At 39.2% G+C, this 15,967-nt stretch overlaps 2 protein-coding genes across 6 annotated transcripts in view; one reads left to right on the plus strand and one right to left on the minus strand.

The window, feature by feature from the left end:
- The first annotated feature begins 2,467 nt into the window (after positions 1-2,467).
- LOC306861638 (Golgi SNAP receptor complex member 2-like) lies at positions 2,468-10,405 on the plus strand. The gene is made up of 6 exons (XM_079404031.1): positions 2,468-2,639; positions 3,091-3,155; positions 5,631-5,739; positions 7,361-7,493; positions 7,632-7,772; positions 8,577-10,405. The coding sequence occupies exons 1-6, from the start codon at positions 2,611-2,613 to the stop codon at positions 8,736-8,738; spliced, it is 639 nt and encodes a 212-aa protein (XP_079260157.1). The 5' UTR covers positions 2,468-2,610; the 3' UTR covers positions 8,739-10,405.
- A 178-nt stretch (positions 10,406-10,583) lies between these two features.
- The window catches only part of LOC306869164 (G patch domain-containing protein 8-like), a 44,584-nt gene continuing 39,200 nt past the window's right edge, over positions 10,584-15,967 (minus strand). For all 5 annotated transcript variants that reach the window (XM_079415793.1, XM_079415794.1, XM_079415795.1 and 2 more), the window contains one exon: positions 10,584-15,898. In XM_079415793.1, the coding sequence (XP_079271919.1) occupies positions 12,025-15,898 (3,874 nt within the window). In that variant the 3' untranslated portion in view covers positions 10,584-12,024. The remainder of the gene's footprint in view (positions 15,899-15,967) is intronic.

Here is a 15,967-nt window from a genome sequence, read left to right on the forward strand (position 1 = left end):
ATTCTCTTCAAACTGTGATGAACAGGTCAACAAACATCCACCTCATCTGTCTGTCTCCCTTTTGGAAAATCTGATATCATTATTCTTGTGTCTGTGTCTCCGGGCATGGGAGGCACCAGATCAAACTGGTGTGTTCAGATACAAGGCTGCGGAAACCAACATAATTAGACAACGCTGGGACGAGCGAAAGGAGTTGACAAAATCTTGCCCCAAGAAGATTTGTCATTATGTTCTTCCTGTCACTGACGCTCCATCAAGGGATGAAAGTTGACACACTTTACCCCAGGCCTCAAGCTGTTACCATATACAAGAATGATGGAATTTGCTTTCATAAAATTACAATTGCTGCATGATTCATGTTTCACATAAATGATGAATGGGATTAAGGTTTACATTAATAGTTGTCATTTAAAGGGCTTTATGGAACAGATTTCTGAATGTAGAGATCTTATGGGAAAAATAGACTACTTTAATTCACATAAGATTAAAGCTGGTTGCTAATTGCTGTCTAAATATTCAGGGCCCGTATTCACAAAACACCTCAAGGCTAAAAGTAGCTCATAACTTGCTGATTTAGGAGAAAATCTTAAACAAATGGGCATGCCAGTATTAATTTAGGACTCCAAAAGTTTTGCTCTAAGAGTATTTCACAAAGCATTTTAGCACTAAAACTAGCTTCTAAATCTGTGAAACGTTAGCAGTAGTGAAGAGGACTCTTAAGCCACTAAAACCAAACCACAAACTATCCTAAAATGGCTGTTGCTGGCAATCTGTCTCTGAATGTAAACATTTTAGAAACATTTGATGATAATGACCTTTTAAAAATGTATCACCTTTGGTTTTGGAGGTTACCCCAACTCCAAATTTTCCTTTGATTATATCCTTCTTTTCATTAACCAGTTGGGCAAGAAATAACAGCTGTTCTTGCATTCAGTTTTTTTTTTTTTTTTTACGTTGGCATGTATTACTATTAGCTATGGTTAATGTACTCTGTTAATTAAAAGGCAGTTTATATGCATATCTGCTAGTTGTTTTTGAGAAGCATACATGTAAGAGGCTGACAATAAGCTGAAGATATACTTGTTTAATTAGTGACACTTATCCTGCATTTTAAAATCTTTATTTGATTGTGGCAGTTAACATTTTTTTAAACCTTTATTTGAATACGGAAGAATAATATTGCGCTCTACAATATTTCTATGAATAAATCTCTGACAGAGACCGCTCCCCTCTCCTATAAGCCAATCATTGTGTGCATAGTTAGTAAGCATGCCGAAATCATCCATAGCAACAAGGTCAACCCCGCCCTTACTCTTACCTTACGACAGGGCTGTCCAAACTCGGTCCTGGAGGGCCGGTGTCCTGCAGAGTTTAGCTCCAACTTGCCTCAACACACCTGCTTGCAAGCTAGTAAGAGCTTGATTAGCTGCTTCAGGTGTGTTTAATTAGGGTTGGAGCTAAACTCTGCAGGACACCGGCCCTCCAGGACTGAGTTTGGACAGCCCTGTCTTAAGACTTATCTCTATTCCTTAGTACAAGTTTGTCTCAGCAGCTTTGTGAATGGGTTTTAAGAGAAAACACTTAGCTAAAAACTTTTCCTGCTATTTAGTAGAACTCTTAGTGCTAAGATAAAATATTTTGTGAATACAGGCCCTGATCTTTCTTACAAAAAGTTAACCCTATAATTATAGTTTCCACCAAAATACAGGGCTGTGTTTTTGCACAGGGACACAATTTTGTTGTAATGTTTTAGGTCTATTTATTTATTTATTTTTATGTATCTTTCGGCATTTTGTAACCTCTAGCTATTTTTGTAACTTTTGTATTATTCTGTTGTTAGTTAATGGTGTGCATCATTTCAGTTCATGTCTAATTGACAAATTATCTCTGTATTAGTTTAGATTTTAGCATAAAGGCTTCTTACCCCATGTGGCATTTAGTCTCATTGTAACTTTATAGATAACTGTATAAGTAATTAGGTAAGATCTTTTTGTCAAAATTAATTCACAGACATAGATGTGTTCCTTATAGACTATATTAGGATAGAAGACCTGCTTTTACTAATGTCACCTCAAATAAAATAGACCTAATATTTTAGGCTATTATTAATTTAATTCTGGTTGATGGTTCATTTTTTGGTTTACTTTTTCAAGACTATTCTTTATTCCAGTAATAAGAAAGCCATTAAGACTGTTGCCTATCTATATGCAAATCTTCACACTCATTTCTAAAATTAGCCTATTAGTCTGGTTGTGTGTTTTCTTTCATTTATAGCCAATTATAGTAGTTCTGAATGTGTGTCAACCTTTCTCTTAATAACTAACTAAAAAAATAGCAATGTTGAATACCATCCTCCTAACTAACTAAATTTTAATAGTATGTCTAATGTTGAATACCATCCGCCACTGCTGGCGCTGTTCTTACTTCTAGCGGTGTGTTTTTAATCAGGCGGAGAGGGCGCCTAAAAGAGGTCCTTTTTTTTCTCTGGTGATGTGTATGTTTGACAGAGATATGTGAAACTACACGAAACGGAGGAAATAAAACATTGCATAACTTTCCTTTAAAAACTTTTTACAGTGATTTTAGTGGCGTCCTTAAGCGTCACTGAAGATGGAGACGCTTTACCATCAGACCAATAAGTGAGTTTGTTCACACTAGCTTAACGTTACCAGTAAACAGAACTGTTTAATGCTCAGATATCTTAAATGCTGACCGTTTTCATAAGCTCGGTGTAACATGTAACACATCTTTGAAATATAGTGTATGGAAATGGAATATAAGCTGCTTTGGTCTGACAACATCTGTTAAGTGAAGAAGATATTGTAGCTTCCTCTGTATACTTTCTGTGAATGACTCTCAGTAAGGAGGTTTCGTTGATATTATGCTTTCATTACGGCTGGTTTAATTCCTCAAACGCGTGGTTGTACTGTAAGTAAGGTACAGCTTGTATAATGCTATTATCTGTCTGACAGCGGGACATCCATAGGGCCCTGATGTGTCTAACATTCATTCATTGAATAATGACTTTAATCATGTACAGTGTATTTAACCTCCTCTCTCTTCTCACTTATCCATATCTTTAACTTTTAGACAAATTCAGGAGGTTCAGTCTCACATGGGACGACTGGAGACAACAGACCGACAGTCCGTCCACTGTAAGTGTGTGTGTGTGTGTGAATGAATAAAGATCCTCAATCAGTCACAGAGAGGACAGGATTCAATTAGGACACATACTCCAAAACATAATGACAAGTAGAGCTGGGCAGTGTGGTTTCTGAATATGAACATGAATATGCTTCATTATTCCATATTAGTAGTTTCTGCCTGAGCTTACCACTTCTGTTTCAAGCCCTTAATTGACCTGTATTTATTAGATAAATGGCAAGCAGAATGGGAAGAGTGTCAAAATAACAAATTATTTGAAATAAACGCTGTTGTGGGAAAAATATGCAGATACTTACAGTACACATGTAAATACTATAAACAAAATCTGAAGAGCTTGATTTATATCATCGCAGAATGTAAACTATATTATCTCTCCAGCTCTGATCTGCTAAATGCGACTCTAAGGCATGAAGACATTAAAATATTATAAATAGTAACATCATGATTTTCTGTAAAGCTGTTTTGAAATAGCATTGTTTACTTTACATTTAAATTGACTTTATATTTAAATCCAGACATGACCAAGTTGTTTGCACAAAGTGTCGTGTAGGTCACACCACACCAGCGAAGAACCACCAAAATGTCAATATTTTAGCACTACATTGATCGTAAAACATGATTTTTTTAATGACACGAGGCAATATTTTTTATTTGGACAAACTTTGAAGGACTTATTTTGTAAGATGGACCCAGAAGAACTTTAACAGTTTTCATCACAGTATATTTAAAGAATCTTTTATGGAGTTATGTATAAATAAAAAGTTTAATAATAAAAAATAAAAAATGTATCAGCATTTTGGACTAATATGATATGATATGGACTAAACTTAAATACAACCAACCATTTATAATAACGTGTAGTTATAATTAACGTAATTCAAAGATTATCCTTCTCTCAGCTGTTTGTTGATATTTAATCACTATATAAATTTACATCTTTACTCTTTTGAAATATATTAAAGCACTAAGAAAGTGCAAGTCGTAACACCAGTTATTATAATGTGACATATAAGCAGTCCAGGGTTGCATTTCCCAAAATAATTGTAAACCTAAGTAGTTTGTAGAGACTATCTGTGCCACTGGTTTATCTGTTTAGGCCTACAGTGCTTTTGGGAAACCCATCAGAGATCAGTTAGCAGTTGTCCTAGGCCTTATTTACACATGTTTAGCAATGAACATTTTCTCTCAAATGTAACCATGTGACCACCACGACATCCACTACATGTTGTCCACGACCTCCTAATATGGTTTCAGTGATCATATTGCCAAAGTGTTTAGACCCCATTTACCCAGGTATTTTCCATTCGTGATCAGATAATCAAGTTGGCAAATAAACTGGGTCCAACCGATCTTCTTTGAGTGGCAGGCAGAGTCCTCGTGGTGCCACTGAGCAGCCGATTGTTCTGTAGAGGTGGAGCTTATGCAGAGAGCCAGGCTGGTGCCACGGCAGGAAGGACAGGGAGGAGTGATGGGTGGGGTGGGGATATGGAGACTCATGGAGTGCTGTGGTGTGTGTGTTTGAGGTGGTGTTGTGGCTCTTAATAAGATAACAGTCTCCTACCCATACTGGTGACATCATAAGAGATGTCATAGGCGGGAAGGATGCATAACGCATGCATAGGTTTGTCTGTGTGTGAGCGAGTGTGAGATTGCATTGTCTCAGAGGGTGGGGGTCAGGGCAGACTGCATGTAAGAGAACTTTCCCACCAGCCTGCGGTTCTCTCCAAGGAAGCGGCACTCATTCCCAATCAGCGGATCAATGCTTGATTCTCTCTCTGCCTGATGCTTATTTTAACTCATTGCAGCTTAGTGCATGCATTTGTTATAAGGAAATAAATGTCCTCATTTCCCCTTACTTTTACATTAAGATTAGTTTTGCGGCCATCTAACATTAATTTAAGGTTAATATTGAAGAGAGTCTAATAACGCCATTAAATGTAAGCTTTTGCAAATCTCAGAAAGAAATCAATTTTTATACTGTGTACATTATAATGTTTTGATGCCTAAATTCACTTGTAAATTCAACTTTAAATGTGGCTGATTGTACATACACTGTTATTTAAAGGTTTGGTGTCTGTAAGATTTATTTTAAAAGAAATGAATACTTTTTATTCAGCAAGCATGCTTAAATTGATGTAAAGCATGACTGTTTTCAACATTGATACTAATAAATGTTTCTTGAGCTGTAAATCAGCATATTATAATGATTTCTGAAGGATCATGTGGCCCTGCATCACAGGAATAAATGACATTTTAAAGTCTATTAAAATAGAAAACAGTCATTTTAAAATGCTACAATAAATCACAATAACAAAATGCAGCCTTAATGGGCATAAGGGATTTCTTTCAAAAGCAGTAATAAATCTTACAGACCCCAAACTTGAATTTTAGTTAAGTATTTTGTGATGTACTTGATACATGATTCCTATTTGTGTTATGTTTCTGATTCTTGTGTTTTCCCGCAGTACTTGAAAATGAACTTCAAGTAAGAATTGATCAAATCTTTAATCAGCTGGAGCGACTTGAGATGCTAGCCAGTAAAGAGCCACCAAACCGCCGGCAAAATGCCAAATTGTGAGTGCATCAGTAGAAATATCCACTAGTGCCTTATTGAATCATGCAAAGGTTCAGTCCTTGTCTTGATCCGAGGTTGTTTTCAGAGGGATAGGCAACTAGAGCGAAATATCCTTCCTGTCAGAAGATTAAGTTGGTATCCAATTTGATCTGTAATCATTAACCAGAGTATGTGGAAGCTGGACTATAGTATTGGTGGATAGATGGCTACCTAAACGTTGTAGGTTCAAAGATCAGGGGATTCATGAGCTTCTGCAATCGTCTCTACCATGACATAACCCATAAGAACTTGAGTTGCTCTGTCCTTGTAGTAAATACATAATGTAAGTTGTTTCACTCACAACAAATATCGTAAAGAACAGACTCTTCTTGAAGAGTGTCTTTATGACAGTGTGTGTGGATGATCTCAAACAGAAGCTTTTCACACAAGTCTAACAATGTGAATTCTTTGGACACTTTTGTCATTTAATTGATAGTTATATCTTTATCTGTTCCAATACCGTACATGTTTGTATGTATTTAGTCAAAACAGCTCAGCAATAAGGATTCTGTCTGCTGGCCCAGTCAACCCATTAGTTCAAATTTGTACTTGTCCTGTGAACATTTTCATTGACCCTATAACTAAATGTAATGTTTTTGCATTTTTCAAAAAGATTTTCAATCATTTTTTAAAAATAAATAGCATTTTTAGCAATATGATCATCATTTGAATTATTATATAAATAATAGCATTTGTATATAATAACTGAAACTATTTTGAATAAAAAATTAATTAGATTTTTAGTAATGTTACCATTATTAGAATTATTAGTGCTGGGCAATGATTAATTGCATCGAAAATAAAAGTTTTTGTTTATATAATACATGTGTGTGTATTGTGTGTATATATTATGTATAGGTAAAGACGCATACAGTATGTATTTTTAAAATATTTACATGTATATATTTATATTCATATAATAATTTATATTATATATAAATATATTCAATATAAACATAACATTTTTCTTACACATATGCATGTGTGTGTGCTGTGTATATTTATTATGTATTTATAAATACACACACACACATTATGTACACAACTTTTATTTTGGATGCAATTATTCACAATTAATCGTTGCCCAACACTAATTATTATGTATAATAATTGCAACATTTTAAAATAATTTTGAAAAATAAATGTGATAATTGCGATTATGTGTGATCATTATTAAAAATGATAATTTTAACATTTTAAAAACCATTTTATTTTTAATAAATGTTATTTTTAGCAATGTGATATTAAAATCATTTTTCAGAAATAAATGTAATTTTAATTTCCCATTAATAAATGAATGTGAATACAAAATCTGAAATAGTTTTTAATTTGCAATAATATCAGTTCCAATAACTGGTCTGAAATGATTTTGCATTAGCCCTGAGACTTTGTATTGTTGAGCCTTGAGTGCAGTAAATAAAATGTGAAAAGTTTTATTTGAACTTCAATTTGGTCTGTTATTGAATGCAAAGGTTCTTTCTATATAAACGAGCACGTAGTCTACAACTGTTGCATCACCAAACAAGGCCTGCGGGCTGCTGTGTGGTCTGAAAGACACTCAGTGTGTTTTTCTTTCTGTAGGCGTGTTGATCAGTTGAAGTATGATGTGCAGCATCTCCAGACAGCCCTGAGGAACTTCCAGCACAGACGGTACGCTCGCGAGGCTCAGGAGAGAGAAAGAGAGGAGCTCTTGAGCCGGAACTTCACAACAAACGTCAGTAGACCACACACACGTTCTTCTGCGTAGTTTTTGCCAAGACTCTTTCTCCATCACTCATCAGTCTATAAACGTACATCACACTACAAAGAAGGCATTTTGATTTTGACAGTGCTGTGTGCTTTTTATGTGTAGGATGCAGACACCTCCATCCCTATTGATGAAACCCTGCAGTTTAATAGCAGTCTACAAAACGCTCACAGAGGAATGGACGACCTGCTGGGCTCCGGCTCCAGCATCCTTGACGGCCTGAGAGACCAGAGGAGCACGCTTAAGGTGTGTGTGCACACAACACAGGGCGGATTCAACTCTAGACCAGGAAGGGGAATTTTTTCCCATTCTCTTATCAGGGTGTTTCAAATAGTACTCGACTGATTGTTGATAAAGTGCTGATGGCTGATACAATACAGTTTAATGATAGCCAAATGAAATGTAGACAGGAATAATTAACACTATCAATATATCCGTTTTCAATTACATGAACGGTATAGTATGTTTATTTAATTTAACCTTGTTTATTTTAACAGTAGGTGTTGGGAGTGTTGAGTCAGCGTTATGTTAGTATTATTTATATAGTATTATAGTAGTTATTAATATTTTCATTTAGGCTTAATTTTATATTTTAGTTTTCCTTATAGTATCTTTGATTTTGCCTTTTTTATTTTTATTTTCATTCATTTTTGTTATTTAGGTTCTTTTTATTTCTGTTTTAGTGATCTTATTTTTTTCATTTAATTGCCAAGGCAACATTTCAGATTTTTTCATCAAATATTTTTGTTTTATTTCCACTGTTTGAAATAAGGGATGCATGTCAGTTTTAGCTAACAATGACACCAGCGGTTTGAGGTCATGTATGCACATATAGACACTGACTGTGTGTTTCCAGGGAGGAGTGTTTGCTCTTCCTGAAGCTCTTCTGATTATCACAGAGCGTGAGAGACCGTCTCTGCCTGTGTTTTTGGGGAAATGGGGGTGATGTGTACCTCAGTTAATGAAAGTTAATCTGTTGCTCACTGTATTCAAAGAGTTTTTTTATATATCAGAGATTCATAGTAACGTTCCACACTTTCTGTTTTTTAGGGTGCCCATAAAAAGATGTTGGATGTCGCAAACATGTTGGGTTTGTCAAACACGGTCATGCGTTTTATTGAAAAGCGAGCATCGCAGGACAAGTTCATCATGATGGCTGGAATGCTGGCTACTTGCTTTGTCATGTTCCTGGTGGTAAAATACCTTAGCTGAACTCTCCCAGCTTTAGCCGACTCTGCTGCTCGATCGCATCAGTGGAGCATTCTGGTTTTCATGCCACATGCATCACATCTATGAAAAATGCACAGGTGTGCTGAAAGAAAATCACAGAACTGCCTCTTTGCAGGATGACTGCCACTCTCAACATCACAAATCTTTTGTGTCTCTAGTCTTTCTTCTTCAACTGTATTTTTAAAGCTACTGAATCCTTTCGTAACTTTCCTCTCAGTTGATTCTGAAATAAGCAGTAAATTTGTGTGACCGTTCTTTATTTTGGAGTCTAGACTGAACTAAAACCTTTATTCTCGCTGTATTGAAGTATTAGAGCAAATAATATTTAAAGACATTTAGATTTAAAATATGTAATGGTTAGAGAATTGGTCTGTTATCTAGCTCTTCATTGCCACCTTCTGGACAACAAACCAAAAATGTTTGGTTACTCAGTGCTTAGTTTACTGTATTGTTCATAATGCCTCTAACCTGTAAATACAAATTTTTGCGCAATAAACTCAAGTAGCATCCAACTGCCCTGAAATGTAAAACTCTACACTTGTTTCATGCCGCTAAAGTGTGAGTGTGTATGCCTGGATCTACGCAGGAGCCACAGCTTCTGGCAAACAGGAAATGAGACGTCTTATTGGACATCTGCTGCATGGATCTTGGTACTGCATGTGCACATTCACACATGCTCAAGACCCCAGCAGCATAATCCTCAACAATATCCTCTTGCAACATTCATACATCATTTCTGTCTTTGCAACTATCATTGAAATTCCTGTGTTGACCAAGAGGATAAAATACTATTAGTGAAAAACAATGTGAAAGTTAACAAAAAGTCACCTGCACCTCTTTTTCACTCTAGTCAATGTCACAGACTCCGTGAATAGATGTAACAGATTTATGCAGCCATTGATACTTGCATCGACCAAACACTGATTTTAAGGTCTTAAAAACTCACCTCTGTAAGCAGAGGTAATTGAAAGCTCTTGATACGTAACACTGAATATTGCTTTCTTCAAATGATTCCTGGTGAACATTTTGCAGTAACAAAGTATCCAGAAGAGCTAAGGCACTTGATTCCCCTCCAACACTGCCATCTAGTGTTTACAGCCAAGACTGCTGGAAAATTTGGGTGAACTACTTGGGGCTGAAGAATTAGCCTACCTTGCCAAAGCCTTAGTAAATATTAACACAAATACACCTACAATAAAGATAACTGTTACAAGCTCAAGTTACCTTATATGGTTTAAAAGACTAGATTTTGAAACAACACAAATGTTGGACGGCCTCGTTCCACAGTGAAGTAAATCCTAGGTGTTGTTTGTGTGATTGTTAAAGTAATTCTGGTACATTTAAAATGCTTTAGAAAATCAGTACCTGACAGACTCGGTCGACAGAACCTTTCTTGGTGTATCAGGATCAGGATACGAAGGCTTTATTGTCATTTGACTGGCAAAACAAATTATTTTTGTATGTTACTTTATCAGGTTCTTACTACGCCTACCAGAGCTTATTTTATTTGTCCAATCAAATTAAGGCACAGAATTTGTCCTTTTCTGATGGCTTGCACTTCCTGGGGTTCACCGCTTCCTAGTAAGCAATGAAGGACAGGTCATGGTGGTCTGCAAAATAAATAGCCTGTCATTAAAAAGCGAAATTTTATTTATTCTGTGTCTATATCTACCTGGTTTTATTGCAAATATCTTGTGCTGATGTTGGCTTTTTTAACCTGAAATCTATGCAACCATAAAGGGTGGTTTGCTGCAGGAACATTTTCATACTACGAGAAAGGTTTATTACATATATATATATACACATACATGAATCACACCTGTAGACCAGAATTAAGTTTTTATTTGCTGATGCATCAAGGAGGACTTAAAAAAAGCTAATGTCATTGCTGCCATTTACAGTACAATTCATGTCAACAAACGTTTTGCCACATTCTGCTGTCCCTCCACTTTCCAAAGACACTCCTGACCTTGGTAGTACCGGCCCTGATCTTGTTTACATACGCTTTTCCACCCATTTTATTTCATTATTTTTATTAGCATTTTTAAACAGGTGTTACAAACCTTTATTTTACATAGTTTCACTACGTTACCTTTATTTACATTTCACTAATTGTACAGAAAGAAAACATTTTCCAAAAACAAAAAAAAGAAAAATAATTTAAAATCAAATAGAAAATAAAATTATTGCAGAATACTACAATCATACAGTTGTTACAAGATGCAAAAACGGCATCTCAATGTACATTTTTCAGTGCAAGATTTCACAATTTCAATAAGGAATAGGAACCTTCAAATCCCAAAGTGTAACCTGTTATGCAGTTTCAACAGCCTGTGACGTTACAAAACTTTTGACATCAACATGTATGACGTCTGTTCCATTCACTATTTTTGGAAAATTTATATCGATTTACAACCAACCAGCAAAAACATCTTAACACAGTTGAGTGCCAAGTATGGCTTTTATTTGAAAAATCTTGTTCATATTTTGTGACACCCTTTGATCAGAGTATGGTACAACTGTTTCTGATAATTGGTATAAGCTGAAAATGATCAAATATTTATACATATAATAATAGAATATTTCAGCAAACCAATCATCAGATTATCACCCCCTGATTTTGTATCGCAGGCTGAAGTTTATCTTTGCATATTCATACAACGAGTTAATAAATTCTGCAACTTTCATGAATGCTTAGAACACAGAAAAACAAGTCACCAAAAATGACCCTCAAGACCACCCATATCAACTGTAGCAAACCACGCTAAAAGCCTACAACAAAGATCTTGATTATGGCTTGAGCCAGTAAGCTTCTGGATAGATAGATATTTATATATATATATATATATATATATATATATATATATATATAAACACATTAGACAAACGAACAAAAATGTATGACATACCATAGAAAACAAAACAATATGCCAGTGGTTTCCTAGTTGTAAGATCAACGTCTTTGACTATAAACCAACTCTTGCAACTCGTACTCCTTGTGTGAATATATATATATATACGATGTTACATACGTCAACCTGCCAACCTAGCTTCTGGTTCAGGCCATTACAAATCTCAAAACGCCAGCCAAGAAGATCGTATTCCGTCCTCAATTTAAATGTACTCCTAAACAGCCATATTGAGGTCACCCTAAGGTAGCAGAGCACGTAGAGGACAGTGTGTCGCCAGATCGTGCCAACCGGTAGCTATAACCTTTTAGCTATTCACACTGCTGGGCCAGGCCCTCTCTTTGAGAGAGGACGGATTTTCAGGAGCCGTGGTTTGGAGGGTGCTGAAGGTCCTGCCCTGAGAAGATAGGGTGAAGTAGTGGGTGTAGCTGTAGGGCAGCCGCTGCCGCAGCAGTGGCTGGCCGAGGGGCGAAGAGAGTTGGGTAGAGGGCAGCATGTGGGAAGTGGTGTAGAGCAAAAGGGGTTTGATGGAGGGCTGAGGCTGGTATAATATGTATAGGTTGGCCTGAAAGGAAGGCAGTGTGGTGGGCTGGAATCAAGCCGGTGTGTCCTAAAGAGTGACCCAGTGAATGACCCAAAGAATGGCCCAATGGTGACAAGGAGAAAGGGGTTAGATGATGTTGAGGTATGTGGTGCACCTGGGCTAGCTGGGCATGGTGGGGATGATGTGGGGTATGGGCATGGATGCCCATAGCAGCAGCGTGGTGCTGCAGAATGGCATGCTGGACTGTGGTAATAGAGGTAGCAGAAGCTGCAGAAACTGTGGGTTGTTGAATGTGGATAGGTTGCAGTGCAGCTGGTGGGGGCGGTGGCGCAGGGGCAAGGTTGGCCGCTGCTGCCAAGTTAGCTGCTGCCGCAGCAGCTGCAGCTGAGGGGAAGGTCTTCACTTGCTTGGCTAACAGTTGCTGTTGAATGTGTTGTTGAGCTGCTTGCTGCAACTTGCTGTATTTCTCCATTTCCTCTGGGGTAAAGGTGATTGGTTGACTTTCTAAAGGTGCAAGACCATCCTCTTCAGGTTCCATGCCCATTTCCCCATCCTCCATGTTAAGAGGGTAACCAGGGTAGGCGTGCATAGTAGGCTGCGGACCCATTTCGGGCCCCATTAAATGTTCGTCCAGCATGGGATTGTTGGGGTCTTGTCTCGGTTCACCTTGGTATTGAGACATCATCATTGCTGGATCTTGCTCATATAGTGGTTGAGACTCATGAAGGGCTGGAGGGTCCGATGGTGGATGTCTGGTCTCCTCAGACACCGCAGAATTTGATACAGCCTCCTCTAATTGCTGCTTTTGTTTTTGAACTGGTGGCTGAGGTGGAGGAGGAGGTGGGGGAAACTCACGAATGGGTTCTACCAGGATAACTTCATTACTATCCGAATTTTTCCCTTGCTCTGACTTTTCGCCCTCGGTTGAACGTGTAAGAGGAAATAATGGTGGCTTCTTTCCTGCTTGGAGCTTGCCAAAAAGGGGCAACATACTTTTGTTTCCAAGGGCAGGGGGGAGCTTGGGCCCGAAATATCCCTGTGGAGGGTCCTTGATCTTGAGGCCTGTCTTGGTACCACTACCAGATTCATCCCCTCCTTTTTTAGATTGGATTTTCTCCAAGAGTTGTCGAGCTGTGAATGAATTTCGATGTTCTGCTGCCCCTCCTCCCTCTTTTGAGGAAGCTCCACCACCACCTCTTTTTCCTTGTGTCGATGAAGAGTTGCTGTTTCGGGTTTGTGTGCGGGAAGAGGACCTTGGAGACTGGGAATGGTAGATTCGCGACCGGTTGAAATCCTGCCGCCGCGTCGAGCTGTCAGATCGCCGGCTGTGACCGTGCCGATGTGGAGAGCCCTTGGTGGAGCTAGATGAACGACTAGCAGAGCTACGACTGCGACTGTAGCTGCTGCGTCTGTAAGAACGAGCGCTGCTACTCCTACTACTACGACTGGAGCTGCGACTACTGCTCCGTTGGTGTCTCCGCCGATGATGCTTCCTGCGGCTGTGTGAGCGTGAACGGGAGTCCTCCTCTGAAGAAGATGGAGTGTAACGTCGCCTGTGAGATCGCCCACTATCACGCCTTTCATAGTCTGAGTCAGAGGAAGGCCTTCTTGATCTGCGACGACGTCCTTCACCACTGTAGTCACTGTAACTGTCTGAATAGCTATGGCTACGGCGACTATAAGCACTGCTCCCTGCTGAGGAACGCTCAGAGCTACTTGAGTAGGATCGACTGCGCGACTTTTGACCTCTGTGGCGTCTATGGTTGTGGTCTCCTCGACGAGATGACCTACTATGTGAACGTCCTGATCGTCCAGAATCGTCACTGCGGTGTCTTCGCTGCTCACGTGGTGGTGTGGAGCGATGGCGAGCTGGTCGAGAACGTTGAGAGGATGATCCACCCTCCTCCTCGCTGTCACTACTTGGAGGTCGACCTCCACTTATGCTCTTTTGGGCTGAGGCAGAGCAGGAGGTGGCAGGTGTGTTGGTGTCAGGTTTAAGACGTTTAGAACCATTGTGTTCCTCTGTAGAGCTAGACTTTCCTGCACTGGTTTCCTCAACTCCAGACCACTGAGACATTTTGTTGGAACGTTTTCTCTTTCCTCCTTCGTTGGATGTGCTTACTCCCGATGACTGAGTAGTGGCTACTCCATCTTTGTCATCCTTGTTTTTCTCTTTTTCCTTACTGTCACCTCCCTCTGCTTCAATTTCATCAGTGCTACGTGGTTTATTTTTGCTTTTCTTTCTTTTGTGTTTCTTCTTCTTTTTAGTTTTCTCTCCTGGAATCTCATTTTCTAACTCCCCCTCCACTGCTGCTTTTTCTTTACGTTTGGAACGCTTGCTTGACTTCTTGTGTTTCTTCTTTTTCTTTTTCTTGGACCCTGCAGACACATCTTCATTACTTTGTAATTTCTGCTCGTTGTTCTCGCTCTCAGCACCCTCCTCTTTCAAGGATGATTGTTCTTTTTGAACTGTACTGGATCCTGCAATCGTTGTAGAAGTGCTAACCTCTCCACTAGTGGCAGGATTACTGTCTGTGTTTTCAGGCTTAGAGCCCTCTCGTCCTTCAGTGCTAACTGGCTTAGCAGGTTTGCTGTTTTTGCTTGCCCAGTTTCCTTTGTTTCTTGACAGTTTGAAGTCAAAGTAAAGAGGATTACAACTGTAGGAGAGAGATGGCTGAGCCTTAGTAAACTCCAACAATTCAGAAGGCCACTGCAAGGTGGTGCTTTCGTCCTTACTTAGCACAGGAAAGAAAGGCCCAGTTGGCATGCGGGGACCTGTGTCTGTAGGCTCGGATATTACTTGCTTGGTATCAGCTTGTTGGGACGAGCTATCCACCACTGCTGTATCACCTTTCCCTGTAGGTGTACTACATGATTCTTCCTCTGTCTTCGCTGTAGCTGATGTGGGATTTGTGTTTTGTGCCTGAGGTGGTTCATTCTCAGTGTCTTTTTCAGATGTGCAGCTGCTGACTTTGATATGTTTTTGCTCTCCGTCATCACCTGCTGCCGCCTTCTCATCTTTCTCTCCATCTTCCTCCTCCTCGCTATCACACTGGTCTGAAGCCTTCATGAAAAGCAGAAACTGGAAATGTGGCTTGACCCGACAATGTGCAGGTGGTACATAATGGTAATACTGTGGTTCCTGTCCTGAGTAACCTTCCTCTTTTTTCATCATCTTCAGTTTGTTCAAAGTCGCGGCCAGGGCACCTCCATCATCTGGTTGTAACTGCTCTTCCTCACACCTACTACTACCACCACCTCCTCCTCCTGCTGCTGCTTGAGGGATATCAGTGGTGGATGCCACACTTATGTCCTCTCCTCCAGTCTTTTCTCCTCCCTCTTCCTGACCTTCTTCTCCTTCCACTGCCTCCTCACCATGGTCTGCAAACAGAGCGGCAGCCGTCTCAAGTTTGACTGGGGCTTTCTTAGCAAAAGAGAAGGAGACACTCACTTTGGGAGCCTGTGAACCTCCAGAAGGTATTGGAGAAGAGCTAGCTTTGTTAAAACTAAAGCTGATGGCAGGGCCTGTTCTAGGGGAGCCTTGACCACTAACACTACAGACTCCCTTATCTTCAATAGCCTCTGTGTTGGTGTCCACTGTCATAGGCACTCCATCCATGGAGTCTTCCTCCTTTTCTCCATCTACTGCCACTGTTGTAGTTTTAAACATCGGACCACTACCAGGGACACTGCAAAATAAAATAAAGAACTTGTGCTACAACTGGCAACGCTCCCTTAAAAAAACATTAGAAACTCTA

This window comes from Barbus barbus (assembly GCF_936440315.1).
Source record: "Barbus barbus genome assembly, chromosome: 4".
Classification (NCBI taxonomy): domain Eukaryota; kingdom Metazoa; phylum Chordata; class Actinopteri; order Cypriniformes; family Cyprinidae; genus Barbus; species Barbus barbus.

Excerpts from the sequence above, each read along its gene's own strand:
- LOC306861638 (XM_079404031.1), top strand. The coding sequence starts at position 2,611 with ATGGAGACGCTTTACCATCAGACCAATAA. Across the intron at positions 3,156-5,630 it reads AGACCGACAGTCCGTCCACT|TACTTGAAAATGAACTTCAA; the intron begins GTAAGTGTGTGT and ends GTTTTCCCGCAG. Across the intron at positions 7,773-8,576 it reads ACCAGAGGAGCACGCTTAAG|GGTGCCCATAAAAAGATGTT; the intron begins GTGTGTGTGCAC and ends TCTGTTTTTTAG.